This window comes from Sturnus vulgaris, chromosome 3, assembly GCF_052056855.1.
Source record: "Sturnus vulgaris isolate bStuVul1 chromosome 3, bStuVul1.hap1, whole genome shotgun sequence".
In the NCBI taxonomy this organism is placed as follows: Eukaryota; Metazoa; Chordata; class Aves; order Passeriformes; family Sturnidae; genus Sturnus; species Sturnus vulgaris.
The window spans coordinates 4,717,650-4,743,310 of record NC_142245.1 but is presented as its reverse complement, the minus strand read 5'-3'; the positions used below and the strand labels follow the sequence as shown (position 1 = coordinate 4,743,310).

The window sequence follows — 25,661 nt, the reverse complement described above, 5'->3', positions numbered from 1 at the left end:
CATCTGCACTGCAGAAAATATTTTGATAGACATTTGGTTGCCATCCCCATCAGCCTTTGTTTTTCTCAACAAAATACACCATTTGGGACAAACATTTAGGGTGTGATAAGAGGCCAGGTGTGAGGAATGGGTGGAAAGGTGTGAAGTCTCCAAACAGAGCCGGCCTACAACACAGGCCAGGAAAAGTCCAAGGTAAATAAGTCACACTGAAACTGTCACAGCCCCCCACAATCCTCATGTGTGGGTTTACACAAACCAGCAGAGCCAAGCTAACCTTAATTGTGTCTTGTTTAACTTGGCCACAAATGGCTCACCCTTTCTGTAACTTGGCTCCAGTCGTAGATATCTCACCTTTCCATTACTGACCCCTCTTGTCTAAATTGTTTTCTTAATACTTATTAAATGGTTTTGATCTGCTTTAATTTCCTAGGACTTTTTACAGCAGAAAATATTACAGAAAATATTTCTGCTGATAGAAAGACATATTTTAATAGAAAATGTCGTACATTTTCAATGGCCAGACAGGTCGGTGGTTTTTAAAACCTGGCTCTTTTTGAAGGAAGTAGTACCAGAAAAACTCTAGCATTGGATGTGCTGGTTCTTCTGTGCATTTGTTGGCAGAGGGAACAGGAATGCAACTTCGGTGAATTTCTTAAATAATAAATATATTTAAACTGCAATAGCCAGTCAATAATTCTTCTTATTTCCCTTTTAGCATCATATTTCTTAATAGTGGCTTTAACATGTCAACAGTTTGTTACCACGGTGCTGTGAAATTCTGAGAAGATGAAGTGTTTCCCTGTTTGAAGGCTGCACATTAAAAGTGTGCCCCGTTTAATTGCCTTTTCTGGTGGCTTTATCTGTACTGGAAGCCTTAGAGCTGCTGGTTAGCAGCAGGTTTTTGTCAGCTCTGCAGGCTGGGGAGCTCAAGGTGTGCTGCTCCCCATGGCAGCACTGGCACTCACAGCCCTGGGACTTGGCCCAGTTCTTGCAAAATTCAATTGAAGGGCTTCTGTTGACATGGGTGCATGGGCTCTTCCGTGAGGAGAGGGAGCAGTAATTATTTTCTGCACGTGGGGTGTCTCCCCAGGAACTGAGTCACTTTGTTTGCACGATTAAGTTTGCACCTGAGTTTTCCTTCTAACTCAGATTCTGCCTCGTGCTTTAAAAGCCCCAGAAATGCCAGGCTGGACTAAAGGGAGCCAATCTGTCTTTAATCCAGTGAGATACAGGTTAGGTGGTCTTGGAACTGTTCCCACTAAAGCAGGGGACAGCATTACAAGATCTACTACCATTTGTACTAATTAGCAACTTTGCTGACAGCCTCTGGTGAGTAACTCATTACTGTCTATTTGTGAGCTTGGCTTATAAATCCCCGAGCAGCCAGACTGTGGGCACTGTTGTAGCACAATATTGTTGTGGTATAAGACCTTTTTCTCGAGCATTAGCGAGTCTCTCCAAGCAGAGTGCTTCAAGTAGAAGTAGGTCAGTGGCATGGAGACACAGCCCCCAAGTAAGGAGGACTTCCAATATTTCTTCCTCCCACCCCCCCCCCCCCCTTTTTTTTTTTTGGTGCTGAAGTAGAGATGAATAAAATCTGTTCGTTCTGGCACCGCTCTTGCTGATGCTGCTTGTTTCTCGGCGCATTTTAAATTTTCTCTGATTCGACCTTCACCCTTGCTTGTAGGCATGATATCACATATTTTAACATGCTTTTTTCCCTCCCCTCCGTATCTGCCTTAGTCAGGCCCGTCGGAATTTTGAAGTACTTCTGCCACAATTCAACAAGAACGTTCTTTTTCAATTTCTGTAGGTAGATTCTGCTATTCAGTGGTTTTCCCCCATCCTTTATCACAGGCTAGGTCTTTTCCATATGGTAATGAATCATTCCCCCAGGAGGAGTATCATTTGCTCAATTCAATGGACTCCTCACAATGCAGATACATGCATTTCTTTCACCTATCATTTTGATTTTAGTTTTCCTGCAGTTTATTGGCTTCAATCCGTATTTTCTTTGTGATCTGTTCTCTTCCCAGCTCTGGTAGGTATCTCCCACTCCATTGTAGTGTGTGCTGCCCTGATGGCACCACCTGCACTTTCTGCCTCGCTCTGGAGCTGTTATCTACATATTTAATTCAGTCATTTCCATCATTCCCTCTCATGATTCCATTTTGTGTCTGTCCTGACCCTCTAATCTGGTTTGGTTTGGGTTTTCTTCAACTTGCCTGTTGAGAAATAAAAGTGTTGACAATATTCTGTGCCGTGAAGCTATTGCTGTGTGTTAAATAGAATAAAGAGGACAAGAATGAACAAACATCTCTTAAGTGTGGGCTTGGGTGACACTGCAAGAACAGAAAGGAGTCACAGTTCTACAGGCAGATTTTGCCTTTTATTTATACAGTGATTGGATGAAAGGGATGTGCCAGAATCAAAGTGGGGTGGGGATTTTTATTGTTTTCATTATTTGTCTTGTTTAAATCAGCTTTTGCACAAGAGCTGAGATGGGCTGAGGGCAAAGAGAGCTGACTGCAAGCCAAGAGTCCTATGGTTCATCCTTTATTTCTGCCTCATTGCAAGACTGTGAACTGGAATGTTCCTTAGCTGTGATTCCTCTGGTTTCCAAAGCAAGCTGTGTGTTGTTTTCACCTGTTTTATTCTCTCTGGGGACATGGATCCAGCATCATTGCAGCCTAGTCCTCACCCCTGGCATTTGTAGGGGCAGGTTTTGGAGCATTTGTCAAAGACTTGTGAATTACTTAAGAGCTCTGTGGATGAAAGAGAAATTGCAATTAAAACCCCTCAGTTTTGGTACATTAAAAATATCTCAAGACTGGCACCAGGTTCTTGAAAATAACAAATGATGGAGATTTTACATCAGGATGTCCCCATGGGTTTGGCTGGATGGGTTTCTAATGAGCAGGTCTTTTATTTCTGTGATATTCTGTATCTCCCTGCCACAATTACTCATGTGTGAGTCCTAGAGCCAAATCCTGCCCTGAGATGTGTGTTTGCTTCTCCCATTGGCTTTCTTGGAAGCTGCAGGCATTTTTCCTAAACCATCATTTGGCCTCCAGTTGTACTGTGGTCATATTTGTCTGTCCAAAATGACTGTGGCTCTCCATTTATAATCTTGTAATTTGTAATCCTTATTGAGATACTGCTGTGGTTTTTCTTTCATTACTGGCATCTTATTGTAATATTGATTTTTTGTTAAATGGAACTGCATTGGTAATTTTGGCTGGCAGCTTCTTGGTTTTGCTTTCTTTTGTACACTTTTTGAGGGTGGGAGACTATTCCCTGCACTACATTGAAGCTGATTTCTTTGATCTGACTCTTGCATCTTATCTGTCTAAACAAATTTAATTTTTGCTTAATCTGTCCATGCAGTTCCCAGTCACTCTGGTATCCAGGCACTAAATTACAGCCCTCTTCTGAGTGTTTCTCCTCAGAACGATGCAAACTTCCTTCTTGAGCGACCCAGTCATTGTCATGCTTTTGTAAACAATCTCTTTTCTACCTATTGATTTCAGTCTAACATCAGTGACCACCCACTGTTCGGGATTGGGAGAGAAAATAATTGTTCCACAGCCGTCCCCAAGCGTGCAGACACAAAGGCACACACCTGCTCTTGGAGGGGACACCTCCCTGTGCAGAGCAGCTCTCCTGGAGACTGTCACACAGGGACTCACCCCGTGCTTCTGCAAACCAGGGAGCTCCTTGGGGCATCTGGGGAGGGTTTAGGAATGGGGGTATTAAAAAGTGCCCCACCCTAAAATGTTTGCACACATTTAACAAGTAGCTGGTGCCAGTAGCTGCAGCCACCTCGGTGATTGTCACTTGCTGTGACAAACAGGAGGTAAATTATTGTTGTTCAAAAGGGGCAACTCCAGCCCATATTTCTGAAGAAGCAGCATTCACTTCTTGGTCAGAAAAAGAGGATGAAGCCCTCTCAGAGTTGGTGGTGCCCTGGCACTGCCCAGGAATGCAAATGCCCATCCCCTGTCCTGCTCTGGAACATGAAGGCCGTGCCTCCATGTGTGCCAGGTGTTTTTGTGGAACACATCAAGCCACCGTCTCTGGCATTTGGTTAAGGAAGTGATTCACACACCACAGATTTATTGTCAATTTTGTTATGCTTAAGGCAGGCAGTAATTTCAGTTTTCACTGCCATTAGCTAATAATAGTAATTAATTAGTAAATCGTGCCGTTGGGATCTCAGGGTGAACTAACAGGGAAAATGTAAATTAAAAAAAAAAAAAGGCCACTAATGTTTCTGAGTTCCCCACCACAACTGAGGATTTGTGTCTATCCCATCCCTCCAAACTGAATTTCTGAAGAGCAACTTACATTGCCCACAGCACTGTCTGGGAAGTATTGGAAGCAAAATGAGGAGGTGCATCAGACAGGAGGTGTTTTGTTGTTTGGGTTTTTTCCCTGATTTTGCTGACTTCCCAGTAAGAAAGTTTTGGATACAGCACTAAGAAAGAAGAAAACATTAAGATAAATCCAGGGTTTTCAATTCAAGGTCATTTTGAACCCTTTATCTGTCTGCAGAAGAAAGTGGGGGAGAAAATAATTAAAAAATGTGAATTAGGCTGAGTCATTTTCACTATGAATTGTTTGCAGCTGTCAGAATCAGATCTACATAGTTCACTATAGCTCAATTTCCTTTCCGAGTTAATAACACATTGAACAAACATACTACACCAGACTCCTTTTCTTTCAAATAACCTCACACTGGATCTGCATTCTGAGTATAAAGAAGTCTCTATTAGCTTAGGCTATTTATAGAACATCAAAGGGCTGAAAGATAGTTAAAAATTAATCGATTACCATCAAATAACAGACGCTAAAACTCAGTGTATGAAATGCCTTCCTCTGGTGAATAAATTAACGGGGAGAGGAGAAATGGGCACTGCTGCCCCAGAGCAGCTGCTCTGCACTCAGCTGGGGCTGCAGGGCTGGCCCTGCACCTCATGGGGTGGGTGAGGAACACAGCATGCTTGGAAGGGAGCAAATAAAAGGTGTGGGTGTGCAGCTGGATGGCCTTTGGAAGGACCAGCTCCTGTGCTGAAAGGTTCTTGTCCAAAGGTGCCACTGGGGCATGCACAGGTAGAAATCACACTTTCTATTCTCCATTTTCTTTTCTTTCCACTGAAATAGTTAAAAGCAGTGGTGGAGAAGTGGCACAACCTGTGTGAAGAAGGTAAAAAACTTGAGTTTGCAAAATATTAAGGTGCTTCTCTGATAATCTTATTTGGATTTGTAAAATGCTGCTCTGGCCTTTATAGTCCTTGACAATAATCATGCTGTGAAGGGAAATAAAACGTTTTATCAAACCAATAACCATTATGGAAGGGGAAAGGAGAGCTTTCAGAAACATAAGTCATTCTTTGGGACTGAAAGGGAGCAAAAGTGGAGCTTGGTTCCACTTAGTCCCCAAAACAGAGAAAGCCCAGGATGCCTTTGATGATGTGCTAGCTCAGGTGAAGTCCAGATTTAAACACAGACTCATTTTTGTGATTTTTGGGTCCATCTAATTTGGGATACTTTCTTATCACACCTCTGGAGAAAGGGGCTCATGGATATGCTGGACCTCCAGGTTCAGGGATACCTTAGGGGGCAGAAAGGCATTTGATTAATTGAAGACCAGTTTCTAAGAGAGGATGGTGAGTTTAACATCTGCCCCTGTTGATTGCTGACAGACTGTAGCACACAGCTTACAATGCAGGGGAAGCCTTTATTTCCTCTTTTCTTGCCAAATATGCACATTTCCTAGCAGAGGTGACATTTTTGTATGTCAAAACAAAGGTAGAACAGCAGAGCCTTTGAAACATCAAACTCAGATGGAAAATGAGGATTTGGCATGGCTTAATTTGGGCTTTATTAATGCCTTTGGGGGAGAGGGATGCAAGAAAGATTAGGCAGATCAGAGCTTTAAAAGTCATAGATCATGCATTTAATAGCTCTAATTCTTAAATACTTGAAGGGTTTCACAAAGCCATTCTCCTCAAGTGCAAACTCCTTCCCACTTTTCACTGTTGCATCTGGATCTCCCAAGTTCTTAAAAGGAGCTTGGAGCTGAATTTCTCAGGCAGCAGTGATCCTGCACCAAGGGGATCTTTGGAGGATCCCACAAGGAGCTCGTGTGCACCACTGATTGTTTCAGTCGAGGTGCAGATTTTAGGTACTCACCAAATGGGATTTAAAACTGAAAAAACCCACCCCCTAACCTTTTCCATTCAGTTACATTCATTTTTGAAGGGCAAGAGACTTAGACTGGATTTAAATGAAGTTACTACTAAATTTTATTCTTTTTTAAAAATCAATTCTGATGTTATAAGAAATTGATGGCTAGATTTCAAGGTGAATTTTATCTAAAACTGAAATATTGACTGAGGTGATATTAATATTTTGTACTGTTTTCTTTCTCAAAAAATGGTGTTTTTCACTGTGCTGGATTTTATCCTTTCCATAATACTAAAATAATTTGCCCCACATTTCTTTTAAATATTATAGTGATACTCTTAAGCCAGCAGCACAAAGCAATTTTAATTGTATTTATTACATACTAAAGGAGTTTTCTGTAATAAAATCAATATCAGAGGATAAATACTCTGAGCTAAGAATAATAAGCTGCTGATAATTTTGCCCATAGTCATAATTTTTAACAGTCACAGGAGCTCTGGGAGAGGCTTTTCTACCCCAGCTCTTCATCTGCACCACCCAGCACCGAGCAGTGCCCTCAGATGTGGCCCTGGGGCCACCTGCTTCCCAGAGTGGCCTGGTTTATAAAACAGGGGCGTTGTTTCAGTCTTTCATTTAATTTTTTATACAGTTCTGGAGAGAGGGAGTGTTGGGTCTGGGCACTCAGACTCTGTCTGGGTCACAGGGAGCCAGGAGCTTTGTCCTGATGGTGTTGGGGCAGGGTCCCCTCCCTGGTCTCAGGGTTTTGGACAGAGAAAGCCACCTCTGAGTGTCTGTAATGTATGGAAAAGGCAATTCCAATAACTCATTTTACAACCAAGTGATCATTTATCCTACTAGCAAAATCTGTTCAACTCTGGTTGTATAGGTTAGACAGTAATAAAAGTTCAAGTATCCATAAAATTGCCATTGAACTGTAAATTAATGGGAGGTAAAGTTGTTGCCCAAGGGAATAACTGAGCTCCAGAAAGTTGTGTCCTAAATTAATTAATGCTGAGTTCAGCTCTGCCTAGGAAAAGAGTGGGGTTTTGCTGCCCTTTGGTTGTTGAGCTCAGATTTTGTTTTCAAGCAGAAATTGCCATTGTCATCTCTGCTCATTTAAACAGGATTTTGAAAATCAGAGAAAACACCAGGAAAAATTATCAATTACATGACCTATTAATTTTTCTTTTTAAAATTTTTTTTAATTTATTGTTATATCTGTTTGAATGGGTAGGGACAATTGATGTCCTCACTTAGTACTGCTCAAGATTCCTTCTTGATTAAACACAGGTGAACATTTGCACTTCATGGGTGCTGCTCATCATGTCTTGGCTGTCCTCTTAAAACTTTTGGTTTGCCTTTTTCCTTTGTTTCTTCTTTATTGAAAAAAAAGAACAAAACCCCCAAACCCAGTGGTACTTATTTTAATAGGTCAGTTTTAGTTATTATGGTTGAGGATTAATAAAAATTAATGTACTCAGTCGCATTGCCTTGGGAATCAGCTGCTTTTTTAAGGAGTTGGGTAAAGAAGCAGTTGGGGTGTCCAGAGCTAAGCAAAGCATCACTGATGGATTTGTGCCATTCCCACAAGTGAGGAGTCCCAAATTTTCCTGACTTCTCTCTTTTCCTCTATCTTCCTCTTTCCTTTTCACCTTAACTTTTTAGTTTTTGCCCCTCATCCTTCTATTTTTTCTTTCTGTTCAGTCTCTATTTATTTCTTCTGCTTCACAGATTGTCTCTCTGCTTGGTTTTCCTTTCCCTGGCACTTACTATATTCCGTGTGTTTTTGCAGCTCTAATGCTGGCTCGTCTGCCAAAGAATAAACTCCTATTTATGGCAAATATATGCAGCTCTATGCACTGCTAAAACATCCTCAGACTGTTTGCTCACAGCCGTCCCGCAGAGACAGCACGACACAGTGAGCACACGAACTGAGCAGCTCCTGCCACCTTCCCCAACACCAGAGCCAAAACCACCTCAGAACACCTGCCCTCGATGCACACACCTCTCTCCTCCTCTGACACAGCACGGGTTGGCTTGAGCTGGGAGAATTGCACGGCTTAGACCTTCAGGTGTGACCAGCCTGCTCTTCCTGCCCTCCAAGGGATAACAATTAGTTCTGCCCTCCACTGGAAATTCCTGAACTGGCCCCCATCAGGTCAGGTGGTACTTTTAGAGCGCCCTAGATTTGAAGTTCTGAGCGCTTGGTGTTAAAAGCTGGTCTTTGGGACATTGTGAAACATCTCTTGGGGTGGTTTTGTCTTGTGCCTCTCAATTAGAATCCCAAAGCAGCTGCACTCCAGCTCCAATCCCCTTTAAACCGGGTTTTCAGTCCTGGTTTTACCGAGGGGGAGAATTTCAAAGGCACGAGGGGTAGTTCTTTCACTGGAAGTCAACGGAAGTTGTGTGTCTAATTCCCATTTGTGCCTTTGAAAACACACATGGCCCTGCTCTACCCGTGGCTTTAAATCTCATGTGCACACAAACACAAGCCCCACGTTCCTGTTCAACCTTCCACAGGCATTTTCATTTCCTTCCAGTGTCACAAACTTTCCGCGGTAGCTGAAATATGTCAGGGATGTTTTTTGTCAAATTGCTGAGACCAAGTTCTTCAGCTCCCACTCTGCACTTCTGGGGTGATCAGATCATGATGTTAGAGTCGCAAAAGAGCTTATTAGCAGCTGGTGCAGACACTTTCTGTGTGCTCTAAAAACAACAACTCAGCTGGGAAGAGCATATGCAGTAGCCTTTTAATCATTGCTTCAGCTCACCATGCCATCACGTGTAAGCTTTCTCATCAATGAGCCCAGGAATACAAAACCACAGAACTTCTTAAATTTTTCAAACACCTGTATCTTGTGAAACGAATTTATGCTACCAGATTAAAAACAAAACAAAAACCCAAACAAAAACAAACAAAAAAAAAAGAAGAAAAAAAAAAAAAAGAAGAAAGAAAAAATCTCTTGGATCAAAAGTGTCTCCTTATCAGGAAATGAAGGACAGGAACAAAAATACCCTCCTCCTCCATCTCCTCCTCTTCTTTTCCCACCTCAAACTTGATGATAAGATTCTGTAATCTGACAACCCCCTGCAAAACGAGAGCTGGGTGTTTACAAACGGGGCTTTTCGATGCAAGCCTGTGATTCAAAATCCCCCAGCAGCAGCAGCAGCAGCCGTGTGCAGGCTGGCCAGGCTGTGCCTCGTCCCTGTGCTCCCTGTGCCGCCCAGCTTTGTGTCCTGCTTTATCTGCCTGCAGGGGCACAGAGGCAGCTGGGGGATGCCAGTGCCAGCTTTGGAGTGTGTTTATCCAGCAGTGGCAGGGAAGTGTCCCTGGTCACTGGGCTGGAGTGGTGCCCACGGGTTTGGAGTGGGCTGTTGCCATCCCGCCTCTCCTCTCCGCTTCCCTGCAGTCGCAGGGATGGATTTGCTTCCTTTCGCAATCAGGCAGACAATAAGGATGTTGCTAAATCCTTTATGGAGCCCAAAGGCAGGGCTGTTGGTTGATCCTTGTTTCCTGTGCAGTTATGATTTGTGTGACCGCCGAGTTGCCCCTTGACTCACAAAGTCCCGAGCCCCAGTGTCAGTGCCTGCAGAGGGGGATCGGAGCTCGGCGTGGCCAGCAGATGTCTCCCAGGATATTGCTTTGCACACACCGCTCTCCCAACTCCCTCTCTTTCCTGAGGCTCCCGAAACTGGGCTTGGTGGGTTATGAGAAATGCTGTGTCTTTGCCCATTCTCTGCAAGTATTACAGCCCCAAAGACATAGCTTTGTGATGCTGAGATTTTTTTAAGCCACAGCCTAAATTAAGGAAATGGTTTATAAAGATTAAAAAAAAAAAAAGGCGAGGGAAAGCAGCTCCTTTGTGCCTTCAGAACATTTCATGATTACTTACAGCCTTTGAGGAAAGGAAGCAATGTCACTCATGGGGGCACGCAGCATTTTAGATCACGTCTGATTGGGAAAATCATTAACATTGCGGGGATTCTGCTTCATTTTCTGTGGGAGAATTGGAAGATGGCAGGAGAAAGGTTCTGCTTGCAGGTGCAGGCTGTGTTGACACGAGGCAAATCTGCAAATCAAGCTGTACCTGCCGGGCTGCGCTGGCACATTTTTCCTTGGATAGGCTTGGCTGAAGCGTGAGCTCTCCTCGCTGGCTGGCTGTGTGTTATTTAGCAGCAGCAAGTGCAGCAGTGAGGATAAGAGGTTTCTCATGGCACTGAAGGAATTAGTCGTGGAGGTGGAAGGCAAGGCTGGAGTCCCCCGGTCCCAGTCATGCTCGCTCCGGAGCGCGGCATTTTGGCTGGGATGGGGTTTGAAGCCCACCACAGGTCACACGGAAAATGCCGGCGCTGTTATCGTTCCGCAGGAGCTCTCCGTTGGCATGAGCCATGTCTTTGAGAATACAATAGTCCATCACCAATCCAATCATCTTTCTGTGACTGAGGGGTTTATGCAATTATAAAAAAGTGGATGATTTCAATGTTCTATCCCTCTTGTGGAATTATGTTTGGAATTTATCCGGCGAGACAGGGGAAGGGATTTTGTTTGTTTTGTTTGATCGTTTCTTATCACAGAACTTTGTTTGACTCAAACCACAATGATACAAGCATTCAAACACCTCCTTCAGATGTAATATTGATTTATAAAACAGCAGTGCACAGCTGCTAAGCTTCACTGTTTCATACAGAAGGTCTTCAATTCCCAACAAATTACTGGTGTTTCTACCTATTTACAAATTAATGTTTCCTCTGAACCTTGTGCATTTCTTATTATTCTAGTCTGCTTTCTTCAGTTTCTGCTTAGAAACCTCGTGTGAGTGTGCATTATGCAGTGATAGGCCAGCTTTAGAGCATCAGTTAAATTGGAGTTAAATAAAAAAAAAATCTAGATCAACGTTTCTCCTTAGGCAAGTTATGCACTGAGTGAAATTAAACCACTATATATACTTGTAGATTGAAGAATCAGAGGTGGAGGATGGGTCAGAAACACTAAGATCAAAGTTTTTCTTCTTTGAAAAAAATCTCTTTGAAAAGCCCCCATGCCACCTATTCTGCTTGTTAATGTTTTGACTGGAAGTGTCTGGCAGTGTCATCATCAGCAGAATATTGTTAAAGACCTTTTTTTTTATTTTTTTGGAGCCGAGTCTAATAGCAAAGCAATGGATCCTTAGCAGCCTCTGTTATATGTCTCTTAAGGGAATATTTTTGTTAATTGCAAATATTTGATTGACAAACATGGGATGCAATTAGTAGGCAGGCACAGTAGGAATGTGCAGTGAACTGGATCTCTGAACCAACAGATCTCAACTCTCTCAGCTTGATCTGAAATAGGCTAGAGCATTTAAACCATATGTTTCCCTCAAACTTTTTCTTTCCTCTGAAAATTCCTTATTTCCCTCAACTAACCTTCTTTCACTCTCTGCACCAAGGGAGCTAATTCATCCACTGTGATCACGTCAAATAAAGACAGAAAATTCTACACAAGCTGCAGACTTATGCTGCTTTTTGACCGTGGCAGTAAAAATTAATGTGGACAAGACTATACATGCCAGTTGTGCCTTACAAAAGCCCTAGGTGAAAGAGAATACAATCTAATTTAACTTTAGACATTTTGAGCTTAATGGTCTATTTAAACAACCTGGTACCATCTGACTACATTTATCAATTATATTTCTTTTTATTTATACAGAGTACTGTCTTTCTGGAAAGGCTATAATTAAAACTTATCTAGATAAATTGTGCTCAGATTCTGTGGCACGAGAAGGAATTCAAAGGATTTCAGTGTTTTTATGTGTTCTTTTTCATTTAAAAAAAAAAAAAAAAGGTTGCTCTGAAATCTTGAAAAGGAAATAGATTTTCATAATTAGAATAACCTAATTGCAATAGTTTCCATAATTACAGCTAAGAATTGCCAACAGGAAATGCAGTGTGGTCTTCACAGTGAAATGTTGGCACCCTGGATTTTTTTTTTCCTGGGTAAGCAATCCCTCTTCTCTCAAGGGTGGGGTTCTTGGTCCTCTGCTTCTCACTGGCAGGAAAACTGCCTTGGGGGGTTTCAGCCAGAATTTGGGTTTTCAGGAAATTTCAGTTTGTGCTTTGTGACATCACCATAATTTCTACAACGTGACATCACACGCTGGGCAGAGTTGAGGCTGGTGGAGAAAGAGCAGCAGGAGCTCTGAGGACTTTCAGGTCCTTCTGTGGACAGGCCTTGGCTCTCACCATAACCTGTGCTTGTATTCGTCCCAGAGTACCCTGAGTTTGGATGTTCTCCATGAGCACATGGAGGGGCTCATGAAGCTCTGCTCCTTCTGGATGGGCCCAATCCCTGCTCCTGCTCGGGGCTGCTCCTGTGATTAAGGCTGACTCACGGGCGTGTGGCAGGATCCAGCCTTTAATTTGCAAATCCCAGTAACGGGATGTGTTAATCAGTCACTTCATCAGTGGAAGGAGTGCGAGATCCATAGTGGCTGCACGGGGAGGAGATAAATACGAGCTGGATTTCTCGAAAACTTTCCTTGCAGAATTTTGTCCCTAGAAGGGAAAATGTTATTTTGCTGCTGAGTCCTGAATGTAAAATTTCAGACCCATTGTAAGAAGCCCCACAGACCTAACAAAAAAAAATTAATTTTCATCTGTGATGTTCCATGCCCTGCATTTGTAGCCTTGTTACTGAAGCAATATTTGACAGGGGCAGTTAAAAAATACTCTTTTCAGTAGACTAATAGTGTTTTTCCATAAGGGCACTTAATGGAGGCTCTGTGCAAACCCACAGTAATTTAGACAGGGCTTCATGATGAACCTCTTTGGTGTGGCAGGGTTATTTTAAATGCTGCTCCAGGTGTCTGCTTGGACTTGTCAAACTTGCCCTCAGTGAGGACCAGTCCCCCACAGATAATTCCTTTTTCACACTGGAGCCGTTGTTGTGTCTTTCTGTTTAAGTGCTTGACAGAAAATGTCCACAGTTAGGCTGTGCATAATGTACACTGTCAATTTGTAAGATCCTTCTCCGCAACTGTGCTGAAAGAGGGACTTTGTCACAGGTTTTCTCCTCCTCACAGCCCCACAATTTAAATGTTACTGTTTTGTCATGTTAATGTAATTCACTTAAAATATTTAAATTGTCCTTAATTAATTGAGGAAGGAGATTATCATGGTGGTGGACTTGTAGGCAGTGTGTGGAGCAGAGCTGCCGGGGTTTTGGTGAATACAGGTGATGGATGGTGTTGACGTGAGCGGCTGCAGTCGCACAGTGTGCGTATACACAAATTACACCGCCATGTGTGTTCCTCCCTGTTAGCAAAGCCTTTTGTTTATATATACCCAGCTATACATTTACACATTATGTAAATAAACACACATATGCCCATGCAATTTAATTGAATATATGGCTATGGGTTAAGAGGCATGTTACTCTGATGAAAAACATCTTATGGTACGGAGTAAAAATATTTCCGACGTGCTTTTGAGCCTCCTGTAGAATTTAAGAAGGAACTGCAGAGATTTCTTTAAGGTAGTGGCTCAAGCCATTGAATAGGAAGGCCTGGTATTCTTCCAAAACCTCCAGGCTGTTGAGTGGCATTCTCAGAAACCCATTGAGTTCCATTTTCATTTAACTCCTTTTATTCTTATTCACTCATGGGATTTTCCATCGATCTCTGCTATATGCGAAATGGACATTACTCTGTGAGTTTTGTTCCAAATTAAGTTCATACTTCTAAGGCAATGTGCAGGAAATTAGGCATGTAGATCAATCTTTCCAACCACAAACCCCCCAAAAGCTGCCATGAGCGTCTCAGGGTGTAATGAAGAGTTGCCATTCAGCCATCCTTGGGGGTGCAGCACGGGCTTTGACATGCTGAGAGAGGCACAGAGTGATGGGTTTGTGGTGCCTCCCTCCCACTCATCCACACTGGTGGTGCCACTGGAGAGGCCCGTGGAGGTGGCCTCTACTGGAAAAATGCTGTGAGGAGCTGCAGGAGATGGTGAATCCCCGGAAGGAAGCTGTTGCTGGACTGCCCCACAGGGTTGTGTTACATCTTCTCCCTGGCACTCCTTCGGGCATGGGTGCTGGCACAGCAGTGCCTGCTCCTCTCAGTGCAGGGCACCACACTGGCAGAGCCCAGAACTGTGTGTCTGCCCCACAGAGAAACCACTGCTTTTGCTTTTTGTTTGTTGTTTTTTCCCCTCCGTCTCCTGCACAGCCGGGGTGCCTCTCCTCCAGCTGTTCTGTGACACTGTGCAGCCATCAAACGCTGGAAGCCTGGATCAGAGAGCAGCAGTGACAGATTCCCTGGTGCAGGCAGGCCAGGTCCCAAATCTATTGTTCCTACCAGAAAGCTCAGCAGAGCGACTTGACAGGTTTTTAAAGCACTGGAGAACTTCACCAGGAAGTTTTTCTTCCCTTCCTGCCCCTTTCCCTCGCTCTGCCTGAAGTCAGGCGCTGAGCCTGTGCCATTTTGGCAATTAGCAAAAAGGGGGATACTGCTGGTTCTGAGCACAGGTACACAGGGATAATCAGGTGTGTGGGAATCAGCAATCCCTCTGCATGCAGGGGCCATCACTGGGCTGCTTTGTACTATTGCATTCAGACACCGTGTTCTGAGCGTCTTTGTTATCGTCGCCTGATAAATAAACAGCCCTAAAATTACAGAACTTATTATGGTAATTGAGTGAAGAAAAGGAAATGCAAACCGTGCCTGACTATCTATTACATTGCCACTGCTAAAGTTGCCTAAACCTGTGCTACTCAAATGATATTGTAATATTAGCCTTCTTTCTTTTTTCACAATGATTGTTTTCTGTCCATCTCAAGCTGGATGTCAGTTCATTTAGATTTACATCAAGTAGTAAATTAAAATAATCACTCAGCAAACACTCTCAGCTCAGTTTTCTCTTTCAGTCAGGAGTTGCGAGAGATGCTTGAAGCATTCAAGCAGAAAATATTGCTGTCTAGATATTTGTCCTCTGGGTGATAAAGGAGGCATTGTCTTGGGACCCACTCAGGCCTCGGAGCTGATAGTAGCTGTGCATCACAGCTGTGAAGTGCGCTTTGTTATGTGTCTGAGGATTAGGGTTCAGGACCTTGTTTTTCTTGAAATACCAGACTGATCAGAGCTGCATATGTTCGGGGGAAAGCAGAGGTCGATGGTTCTCTGTCCACATTTTTACTAGATTATTTTTGGACAGAACTCTGGGAGAATACCCTGCAGCTTAAACCATCCCAAGAGTTTTTCGTATTCTGCATTATAACCGTCATGGAAAAAAAAGGCTGTAGTTTATCTATCTGCATTTGAAACAAAAGGCTACAGCATCACAGACACGCCAGGCTTTGGACCCACGCTGGAGCAGGCTGAATTTTGCTCTTTTGTGCTCCATTTACAGTACAGCTGCCCATTTAGAAGCACAAATGCACCTTGATATAATAACCAAATCCAAAGAATGGCTGGCCTCAAGGGGAGCACAGACCGACAGTTAATCTTAAAGCAGGAGTGGTGTACAGAGCAAGGGTGTGGGGGGACAGAAAAAGGCTGTTCTGTGTTTCTTTGCTGTCTGTTCCACAAAAAAAACAAAACAATGTGGATTTCTATCCACATTTTTTGCCATTAAAAAAATTAACGTGCATTTTTTTTCTCCACCCCAGCCACAAAACAAACAAACCAAACGCCCCCAAACCAAAGCAGTATTTCTTTTGGCAAAGATGGTGTGCACAGAAGTGCTTGTGGTGAGTTAAAGCAATACTTCCATGACAGTTGAGGTCTGAGGAAAGGCTGCAGGATCTGCTCAGCCTCTTCTTTGTGGCAGCACGATGTGGGAGTTTGTGAAATTGAGGCTTTGGGGCCAGCCTGTTGTCTTTGGGTGATACCACTGGGTTTTACTGATAAACAGAAGGCTGTGGTTCTTTTGTTGCAAGTCAATGTGCACATCCACACTGCAGATTCAACTTCCAGTGTTAGTCTCACTCTCTGCCTACCAGAATGGGGCTCTGATCAATAGGCAGAATATTGCCTTGGAAATTCAGTGCTAATCACAGAACCCCACTGATGGGATGGAAGGAAAACAGCATTTGCCCACGTGCAGGATAATGCCTGGAGGTTGTTTGGAAACACATCAATGGGCACAACTTTTAACCCCATCAAGCTTCTGCATAAATTCTGAGGGTCACCGATATGTCTTTACTTTTAAAATGAAGCCTTTCCATCCACCCTTCTTCCATGGAGCCCCATCCCTGCCCAGCACTGCCTTGCACATCCCTGCCATGGATCTTCAGGTCAGTGGGATGCCTCAGGTGCTCCTCACTCCATGGAAAACTGAGCTTGGAGCTGTGCTCCAGGGCACTGAGGAGGCAGTTTGGGACATGAGTTTGAGCTTAGGGGGTTTAGTGAATGACACGAGGTTACTGTCATGACAGGGCTCAGCCTGGGCTCACCAGTCACCAAACAGCTCCTGAACACGTTCTTGTCGTTCCAGTCTTTTTGTGGATGCTGTTGCCATTCAGAGGACAATTTGCAGGTTTTGGTGGGTGTGGCAAGAACAATCTAGAAGTATTTTTTCTGCCTAGACAAACCAGTTGCCAAGGCACGAAAAGGAGCAATAGGAGCAGAACGTGGAATGAGAAGCTTTGGTCAGAGATGGACTTGTGCAATCATTGTATGAATGAAGCTCCAGGCTGCCAATTTAGTTCCCCATTTGTGTTTTCTCCCTCTGTGCTTCTGGACACTCCTGCCCTGCTGCCCTGTGCTCCTTTCCTGAGGATTTCTCCTCAGGATGTGCATGGACCAAGGCTGTGCCACGTGGAATGGGGGAAGTGATTCCTTGTCACTTTGTCCGCAGCCTGGCAGAATTGATTTGCTGCAGTTGTGCCTGCAGAGAGCTGGCATCATGTGAAGGCATTTATCACTGGAGATATGCTGATAGCAAACCTTCAAAAAAATCATGGGCAAGCAGTCAATGTGCCCTTTGTTTATAAGGAGTTTTTTATATTTGGGTATTTTCTTTCACTTCTGCTTCCTCCTTTCTTAGGAAATGACCATGGGGCACTGACCTCTGCTTTTATGCTCTTGGAAATCCCCCCTGTCTGTTTTATTTGTCTTCTGACTTTTTTTTTTTTCTCTCACTAGTTTTTTAAAATGCAATTTGGTTTTCTTTTATCATGCTTTGAAAAGATTTGTTTTACCCTTCCTCACTCATGCTAGCCCAGCTATCCATCAGTCCTCTTTTTGCCTCGAGTTACTACACCTTCCATGTGTTTCCCCCCTTCTTTCCTAAACTTTCTTGTTTGTCTGTCTCATATTTATCTTCTTCCTATATCCTGGTAAAATATATTAGAAGTGCTACTGACTTTCCTCTCTAATCCTTTTCCCACCACATTCTCTCCTGACTTTGGGAGGATTTTTAGCTGAAGATATAAATCAGGCTCCTCTTCCAAAGCTGGAGACAACAGAAAGGGGAGTTCTCTTGTTGATTACATTAAAAAAAAAATTTAAAAAGAGAAAAATTCTTGGATTAAGGAAAAATAAATCCTGCTGTGTTAAAAAGCAGCTCCTGGTGCGAACTAAGATGTGAAACCTTCCCCTGCTGGTATCTGTTCCCTCTGCTCACACAGAGGAGACAGAGGGGCCAGGACATTTCAGAGTGAGAGCTGTCATGCCAGCAATTACATTATCTTTGTGGGTTTGTATCAGCTGAAAATCAAGTCTCAGAGTTTTACCTGATTTGAGTTTTTATGGGAAGAAGTGTTCACACAAGCCTGTCATGATGCTTACTGAGTTACTTGAAGCACACATTGTTTTCTAGGTATCTCAATACCAGTAAGAATGTGGAATAGCTGAAATTATCAAAATATTGACATAAAACCCTACACAAAGTGTGGCATTGTTGTTTGTGAGTGACGTGGCTTGGGTTTTTCTGCTGCTGTGACCAACCACTGCCATCAGAGCCTGGCATGAAACCAGGCACAGGAAGGGGGAATTCCCCTAGTTCTTTGCAATGAGGGGGGAAAAAAAGGGAAACAAAAAAAGAGAGCTAATTTCCTGACTGCAGGAAAAGAACTGCTGGGGTAGAAGGTTACCAAGGCCTCTGGCTCCTTGTGTGGAGCTGAAGAGAGTATTCAGAGAGTTCAAACACAAGTAGGAGATCTCTGAGCACAGGAAACAACAGCGCAGTGCAGGGTGAGAGAATTCAGCAGAGAGCAGGAGGGCATTCCCTTACCCTGTGTGCATCCAGCCCTGGCAGGAGAGGGATCCCACAAATCCTCATCCCTATAAGCTCTTGCTAATTTGAGAAGTGTCAGGAATGGCAGAGGAATTTCCCCCTCAGCTGTGGGGATCTTGGGATGATATTGGATCTGATTAGATGGCACCTTCCAGGAACAGGAGTAGTCCCTGACAGTCTCTATGCAGAGCCTGACAGAATGGTATCATTTTGGTATAAATAAAGATTTTTATTTATTTATTTATTTATTTGATATCTAACATCTTTGTTAGGTAACAAAGTCTGTGTAGTGGCTGCTGCTGTGGAACATGAAGGACTGTGCCTGTTTTCTGGTGTAGCAATTGTGAATTGACATCAGGATAATAAAGGCACCCATTCCTGGTGCCTTCCTGCTGGAGATCCAAAAGGACCTCTGATGTGCTTCTAGTTCAGTGTTAGGAAATACTGGAAGTATGCAAGCTGTAGGGAAAAGCCTTGCATTTGAAGGTTTCCTCCCTGTAACAGCACAAATGTTACCTTGGTGTCCTCCTTGACAGTGGTTCCCTTTGGCACGGGAAGTCAGGTGGTTCCTGAGCAGTGCCTGCATATTCCACACTAAAAGGGCAGCTGAAAAGGCAGCCTTGGCTGCAGCTGTTACCTGGAAATCTGCACTTGTTTTCCTTATTTCATCTGTTGCTAGTCAGCTGGAAAGCACAGTGACCTATGAATAATGTGGTCATCCCCAACTCATGCTGATAAAACCTTTACACTGCTGCCTCTTGCCATCTCTCCTTCTCTATCTCTCTGAGATGTTCTGATCCAATCTTGACTTCCTTTGAGGTAGGGTATTGTGTCTTAATGCCCTAACCCCCTTGGAGAGTCAGAGAAATTATTTTGAGATGGTTTTTTGTTGTGTTTTTGGCTGACTGACTTGTCTGCAGGGCTTTTATACCAGAAAGGACCTGACTCTATGGCCATAACCCTGGAGCCCTTCAGGACACTGCTTCTCTCAATTAGTGGCTGCCGCTGAAGGCAGAGCAGAGGAATTGCCAAATCCCAGGATATCAGTTTGGCCCTATGGGCAGCAAATCACCAGGTGTAGTCCCCTAGAGGTGGGAGGTAGCAAATCTCAATTGGTTTTTGCTCTCTCCACCTTCTGGGCAGCACCTGGCATGTTTGTAATTCTTGTTTCCATCACTAATAAATTTTTCCTGCTTACTCCTTACAGGTCAGCATGCTGGATTTTATGGAGCATTTCTGGAACCAAGGGACAACTGTCTGGGAATTTCCAGGTAATTGCCATTTCTTCTGCTTCTTTCATGAGCTGCTCTGGATGTTGTGACCTTCTCCTGGATTTCAGGCTGCAGGCCTCTCTCCTAATCTTCTAAATTGGCCACCTCATGATTAGATTGTTGTCTTGAGTTGCATCTTGGAAGGCTGAGTAAAGAATGTTCTAGGTCCCACCAGGAGAGTTTGACCAGGAGCCTACAGACTCCCAGTTCTTATCTGAGAGGATTTGCCTGCACTTGTTAAAGGTATAAATGGTTGAACACTTGCTGGATAAAGAGCTCTTTCTGTCTGTGTGATCCTGCCTTACCTGTGCTTAGTGTTGGAACTCAACTTTCATGTCATGACAGAAACACTGTCACTTTCTGACTGCACAGTCTTCACCTGTTTATCACCTGTTTAAAGGGCTGAGATTTACCATGGATTTTTGTGGTTGGGTTCTGGACTGTTTCATATTTACATCATCTTGATTTCTTTGAGAGGCTCCAGGTTCAAGTGAGGCAGTGTTACACTGGGGACCTACAAAAGAGCACTGGGTGTGATGGTGTGAGGGCCACCACACCATGCCAGCCCTGGCAGCAGCTCTGTGCCCTGCCTGACGAGGCTGTTCAAGACCCAGATAAAAGCAGAGTGTTTTCAGGCTGGCACTGGTCCATCCTCAGTATGATAATGTGGGTATTGTGAGTTCCTTGGGGCAGGGACTGTGGTTTTCCATATGTCTTGAGTTGCTCCAAGATTGTGGCTGGCATTCTGTGAACCAAAGCTAATAAATCAAAGCCAGTTTTTCTCATGCGCTTCAAAACCTACTCCATTTTGGAACGAGAAAACCACGTACAGCTCACTGCAGGCTTTGTCAAATTATTCCTCCCCTTCACACTTGGACTCTTCTTCATTTTCCACACACTTAATACTCACCCAGCTCCTTTCTGTAACTGGCAGCTGATCCAATTACACACTAGAGGTAGAAATACTGAAGTCTTACAGTTCAAATGTGGAATGATATGCATAGTCACTTTGTCACTCAAATCCTTTAAAAAAAAAGAAAAAGGAAAGGAAAGAAAACTCGGACTGCCTGGCCGTAATTAAGGGCAGAAAATGGAGCACACAGTTTATATGTCCTTGGTTTGCCAATACTGGGATGTCACAAGTACCAATCAGGAAGCCAGAGCCATGTGGTTTCCTAGATAAAAATGCTGGCTTTTTTACTTCTGGGGCTACAGTTCAAATCCAGCTTAAGGTTCTAAATGAGATGAGACCCTTAACCTATGCCAAAACTGGGGATCCCTCCAGGTCACAGCTGAGGTTATTGGCAGGTCACTGTGATGAAGCCTGTCTCCTGTTGCCTTCAGCACACTTAATGGCATAAATAAAGGGATTGAGGTTCAAGCCCTGCCACAATGCCAAGAAGCCGGAATTATTAGAGATGACAATGGAGACTGGCAATAATGACCCACTTTGACATAGAGGTAAAGTTAGGATGAGCCTAACAGGTCCCCCTTGCTCGCCCCGTTGTCATTGGACTGCTGTGTGTGTTGTATGCCTGCTTCCAGAATTGCATTTTTGGAGAATTCTGAGCTGGATTTCTGTTCAGACAGCATTTTGCAATCCGCTTGTAAAACTGCATAGCAGTACCAAAAACGTAGGAACCTTCAAAGCCTCCAAGCTCCTCCAGCTCCCACCAGAGAGCCAGAGATGAGAATCCCACATGACAAAAAACAAGCAATAATTAAAAATCCCTATTTTGCCCAAAGAATTCCTTTGTTCGAGGTATGTAAATGTCTTCGTCTGCTTGTAAGTTATTTCATTTTTGATAGTTCCTTAGCTCAGTAACGTGAGCTTGGGAATAGAGGAGTCTGAAAGGAGTGTTACTCTGAAACAAAACACCTGTCTTTCAGTCAAGACTAAATTGACAAGCAACAATTTAGTTGTCTAAACTCAGAGCTTTCAGGATTTCAGACTACATAAATGTCAAGATGCCTAGGTAGGGCTCAAAGGTGAGCGACAGTGTAGGCAAATATACATTGGAACTTCAATTATCCAACCCCTGATCACTCTCAGTTACCTGAAGTTTAAACATGTCTGCTTTCTCTCTGGGTTTCTACATTTTTTTTCTGTAAAAAGCCTTTGTACTGAGTCACCTGTCTTTGCCCAGTGGAGTCTGTAAAGTTTGAAGAGCTCGTCTCCTGGGGAGCTTGGTGTGTCTGCCAGATCACAACCCCTCTCTGATGGAGCCTGTAATTATTCCTTCATGTTACCTGGTGCATTTGGATAGAAGTATTAAAATCAATAAATTACTGTTTCCAGCTTTGCTGTCCCAGCCACGTTCCCCTTTTCCATAGGCTTGGTGTCACTGAGGCCCCTTCCTCCTGACATAGAGTGTACCTGCTTGGAAATGCATTGAAACCTGCTTTGAAACATTCCCTGTAAGGAGTTTGTGTCCTGTGATGAGCAGCCAGAGGATGGGGTGGACTTTGCTACTTAGCAATAGTCACCTTTATTCCACCAAATTCTTCCCTTCATTGCTCCCCTGTAAAATCTTTGGCATTGACTGACATCCAAGAGCCAAATATGCCTTGATTTCCACAGTTTAGAAGGCTATAAAGCTGCTGAGATCCCAATCAAGACTCTCAGAGGAATTTTGCTTTACTTTTTCCTGATTTCAACACTTTTTCTCAATATATCCCAGTTACTTTTGAGGGGTTTGCTGTGATTTGAGAGGTAGCAGTTCACGTTGGCAGGTCCCTACAGCAGCTACAGAATTAAAAAGTTTTGAGCTGGCAGGAAAGTATGTGAGACCTCCTCACCTCCTTTTGCATCTTTATGTTTTCCAGCCTCATTTTCACCCTCTTCTTGCCTTACATTTTCCACTTTTAGTTTCTCCCAGTGCTTCCTGACATCATCTGTTCTCTCTGCGGGGTGAAGGGAGTCCCTCTCCTTTTCTCCTTGCTCTCCAGCGTTTTCCTCTTTATCCTTTGGGGGAAGCATCTAAACCAGAGTAAGGAGAGGAGATTTTTGTTTCATTCCCCGAAGAGAATCTGAATAGGCCAGTGTGCTGGGCAGAGCTTTCTGGGAAATGAGGGATGGAATGCACTAATCTGGGCTGGGGTCCCTTTCCAGAGACACATTCCATGGTGGCACTGGGGGATAAAAGCTGCCGTGCAAGTGCTGCCTCCTCTGCACTGTGGGATTTTTGGGGTAGGATGAGCCCCCCTGAGGAAGAAAAAGGGGATTTCAGGCCAGGTCAGGCAATGTCTGCCTTCCCTTTAGCTGAAGGCAAAGAGCTTGATCCCAGCAGAACAAATGGCATAAGACATGGAGGATCCAGCATTGCACAGGAAAGTAAAATCCTGTTCTCCACTCAAAGCAGAGTTGCACAACTAAACCAAAAGGCAAAATGCAATCCAGTCATCTGTTGCTTTGGGAATGGGAAGAAAACAAAATTAAAAGGGGATATTAAATTGTAAGTTTTGTGGGTAAAGAGAAATCTTCTTCGCCTGACAGCAAACTGATATTGCCAAGAAAATACAGCAGCACAAGAAGAGAGAGTGCCCATTTCAATGTTTAGGAAGTTCTGGTGTCTTAGGTGTTTCATGGCCATCAAAAATTAAAATAAATTGAAGCTGCACTTTAATTGAATTACACAATGACATCAATTTAAACATTAGTAAACAGATGCAATTCTGTGCAATGCTTTAAATTGCATTTTCTCACATATGCATTTAATTTAAATTTATTGAGATGGTTATTTATGTTAATAAAATAATTAAAAGCAGTTATTTAAGACTAACTATGAAATAGCTGTGTAACTACCTATATTAATAAGACAGTTAGTTAAGGGATAATGTCTATTGCTTTATGGTGTAATTGCAATAAACAGCTGCTGAGTTTGATTAAGAGCTGAAGTGCAGCTAAAGTGTTTGAGCAATCTCAAAAGCTATTTGTTGTAAGTGTACTACAAAGCAATAGCGATTATTCCTATTATACAAAAAGCCATACCATAAACATTAAAATATAGCACATAAGTAAGATGCTTTTTTCTTGGGTTGTTCCAGCATTTCCATGGGAATGGTGGGGCTGAAGGAGGAGAGCTGGGCTTTAGTGGAGAAGAGGCCTGGGAGGGGCAATAATTTTGTCAAACAGTTTTGCTCATACCCAGGTTCACCCCTGTGTGAGAAAATCAGGGAGGCTGAAGTCTGGGCTTGTGAGCTGTGTATTTTTTCGGGAGTGCCATCATTTGAAAGTCTCTGGCTGAATCCATTTCCAGTTTTATAGAAAAATTTCAACCATGGCTCCAGGTCTGACTCAGGAATTTCTTCAGCTTTTTGTTGGATTATAAACAGGAGAGTTGAGGATATAGTAAAACCCCTTCTGTAACTTAACCATGAAATGGCCACTGCCACTCCATAACTCCATCACTGACACATGGAGCACCCAGTCCCCAGGAATATCCTGCTTTATGGCACTGACACACACCTAAACCACAGACCATTACTTTCAGTGGGATCAAGGAAGCAAATACTGCTCTTGTTATTTACAAACTCCATATTCTTCTGCTTCTGGATTTGTACATAAGACATTTGCCCTCAAAATTTCTGCTGTGTTGGTGCCTCACGAATTTAAGTCAGGAAAAGTGGGACTTAACTGCTTAGAAGTAATCTTTTATTTACCTTTAATTTGAGAGCACCTTTGAATGGTGAACTCTGAGGCTGCTATTGGGGCACAAATGGCCAGGGCAATCCTGTACCTTTCACAGAGACTGGCAGGGCTGTGAAACACTGCCAGGGGAAATGTAACTGACAGGGATATTGCATATTTAGGGCTTTGCATTAAGCAAAGTCCCAGAGCAAGAGTTTGTGGGGTTGGGGGTAAGAACTTGTCCTGGGTGCCCTGCTTCAGACCCTGAGCTCCTTTTGACATTGTTGGGAATCACTCAGGGAAGTTCTCACTTTCAGCCAAGCCCTTGGAAAGGCGAGTGGGTCCACGCCTGCTGTAAACCAAGCTCAGGGAATATCCAGGTCCATGTGATCCAAACCCACCGGCCCATTTGCATCAGGGCTGAAGGCTTTTCACATACAGATGTTAAAAGTACAAAAGGGAAGAAAAGAAAGGTGTCAGCAGCACAGTTACACTGGTTTCCTCCTGTTACACAGCCTGTCCTGCAAGAGATAAGGTAGCCCTGACCAACCAGTTGTGCATGAGGGCTTAAAAAAGCCAGCGCGAAGAGGTGGCTTGGCAAAGTCCGATGCACAACAATTAATCCAAGTGCCAATTCACTGCTAATCTTGTGTGGAATGGTTTTGCTCCTGGTTTATTGAGGAGGCAGAGGTGTCTGGGCACTGAGGGGCTGTGAGTGCATTGCAGGCACAGTCACTGCTGGGAGGGCACTGCTGCCACCAGGTTCTTCCCAAATAACGCCTGGGATGAGCACAGGACCCGCTCGGCTCCAGCAGCTCCTTCCTCAGGAGAAGCTTGGGCAATGCAGAAAAGCCCACCCAGTGTACTCGCCTTGTTAAGCTGCTGGGGCTTGCAGGCCTTCCTAACTCTGCCCTGGGGAAAAACTGTGTAACAATGGATAAAAGACTTGGGCCTCCCAGCTTAGTTACAAAGGATTCTCTTCACTCATCCTCTTAGTGAGAAATCCAGTTGAATGGTTTTTGAAATCTTTCAAATATTAAAAATAAAATAAATCTTCTTATTCTGTTTCCCGGCAAGATTCTTGACTGCAGTGCCATGTTGTCACACACTTCAGGTCCTTTAAAATGTCGAAAGGACCCCCCTCAGAGATGTGGCTGTAGCCAGGTATGAGGAGAAAAGGTTATTCAATTCTTTGTGTGCCTTCAGAAAGTTAAAGGAAAAAAACCAATGAACCCTGAGAGAGGGAAGATGTAGTGGATATTAAAATAATTGGGTGTCAGGCTGCAGGAGGCTCACTGCTACTACCTGGCTTGGTTGGGATCCGTTTTGGAAAATAGCTGGTTTGTGTTTATTTGTTT

At 43.6% G+C, this 25,661-nt stretch overlaps 1 protein-coding gene across 9 annotated transcripts in view; it reads left to right on the top strand.

The window, feature by feature from the left end:
* Nucleotides 1–25,661, top strand: part of LOC148224150 (uncharacterized) — a 444,317-nt gene that overhangs the window by 359,229 nt on the left and 59,427 nt on the right. For all 9 annotated transcript variants that reach the window (XR_015802075.1, XR_015802071.1, XR_015802073.1 and 6 more), the window contains exon 4: nucleotides 19,610–19,673. Coding sequence is in view for 3 of the 9 variants with exons in the window: in XM_088160764.1 (XP_088016890.1) it covers nucleotides 19,610–19,673 (64 nt within the window). In the remaining 6 variants the exon portion in view is untranslated. The remainder of the gene's footprint in view (nucleotides 1–19,609; nucleotides 19,674–25,661) is intronic.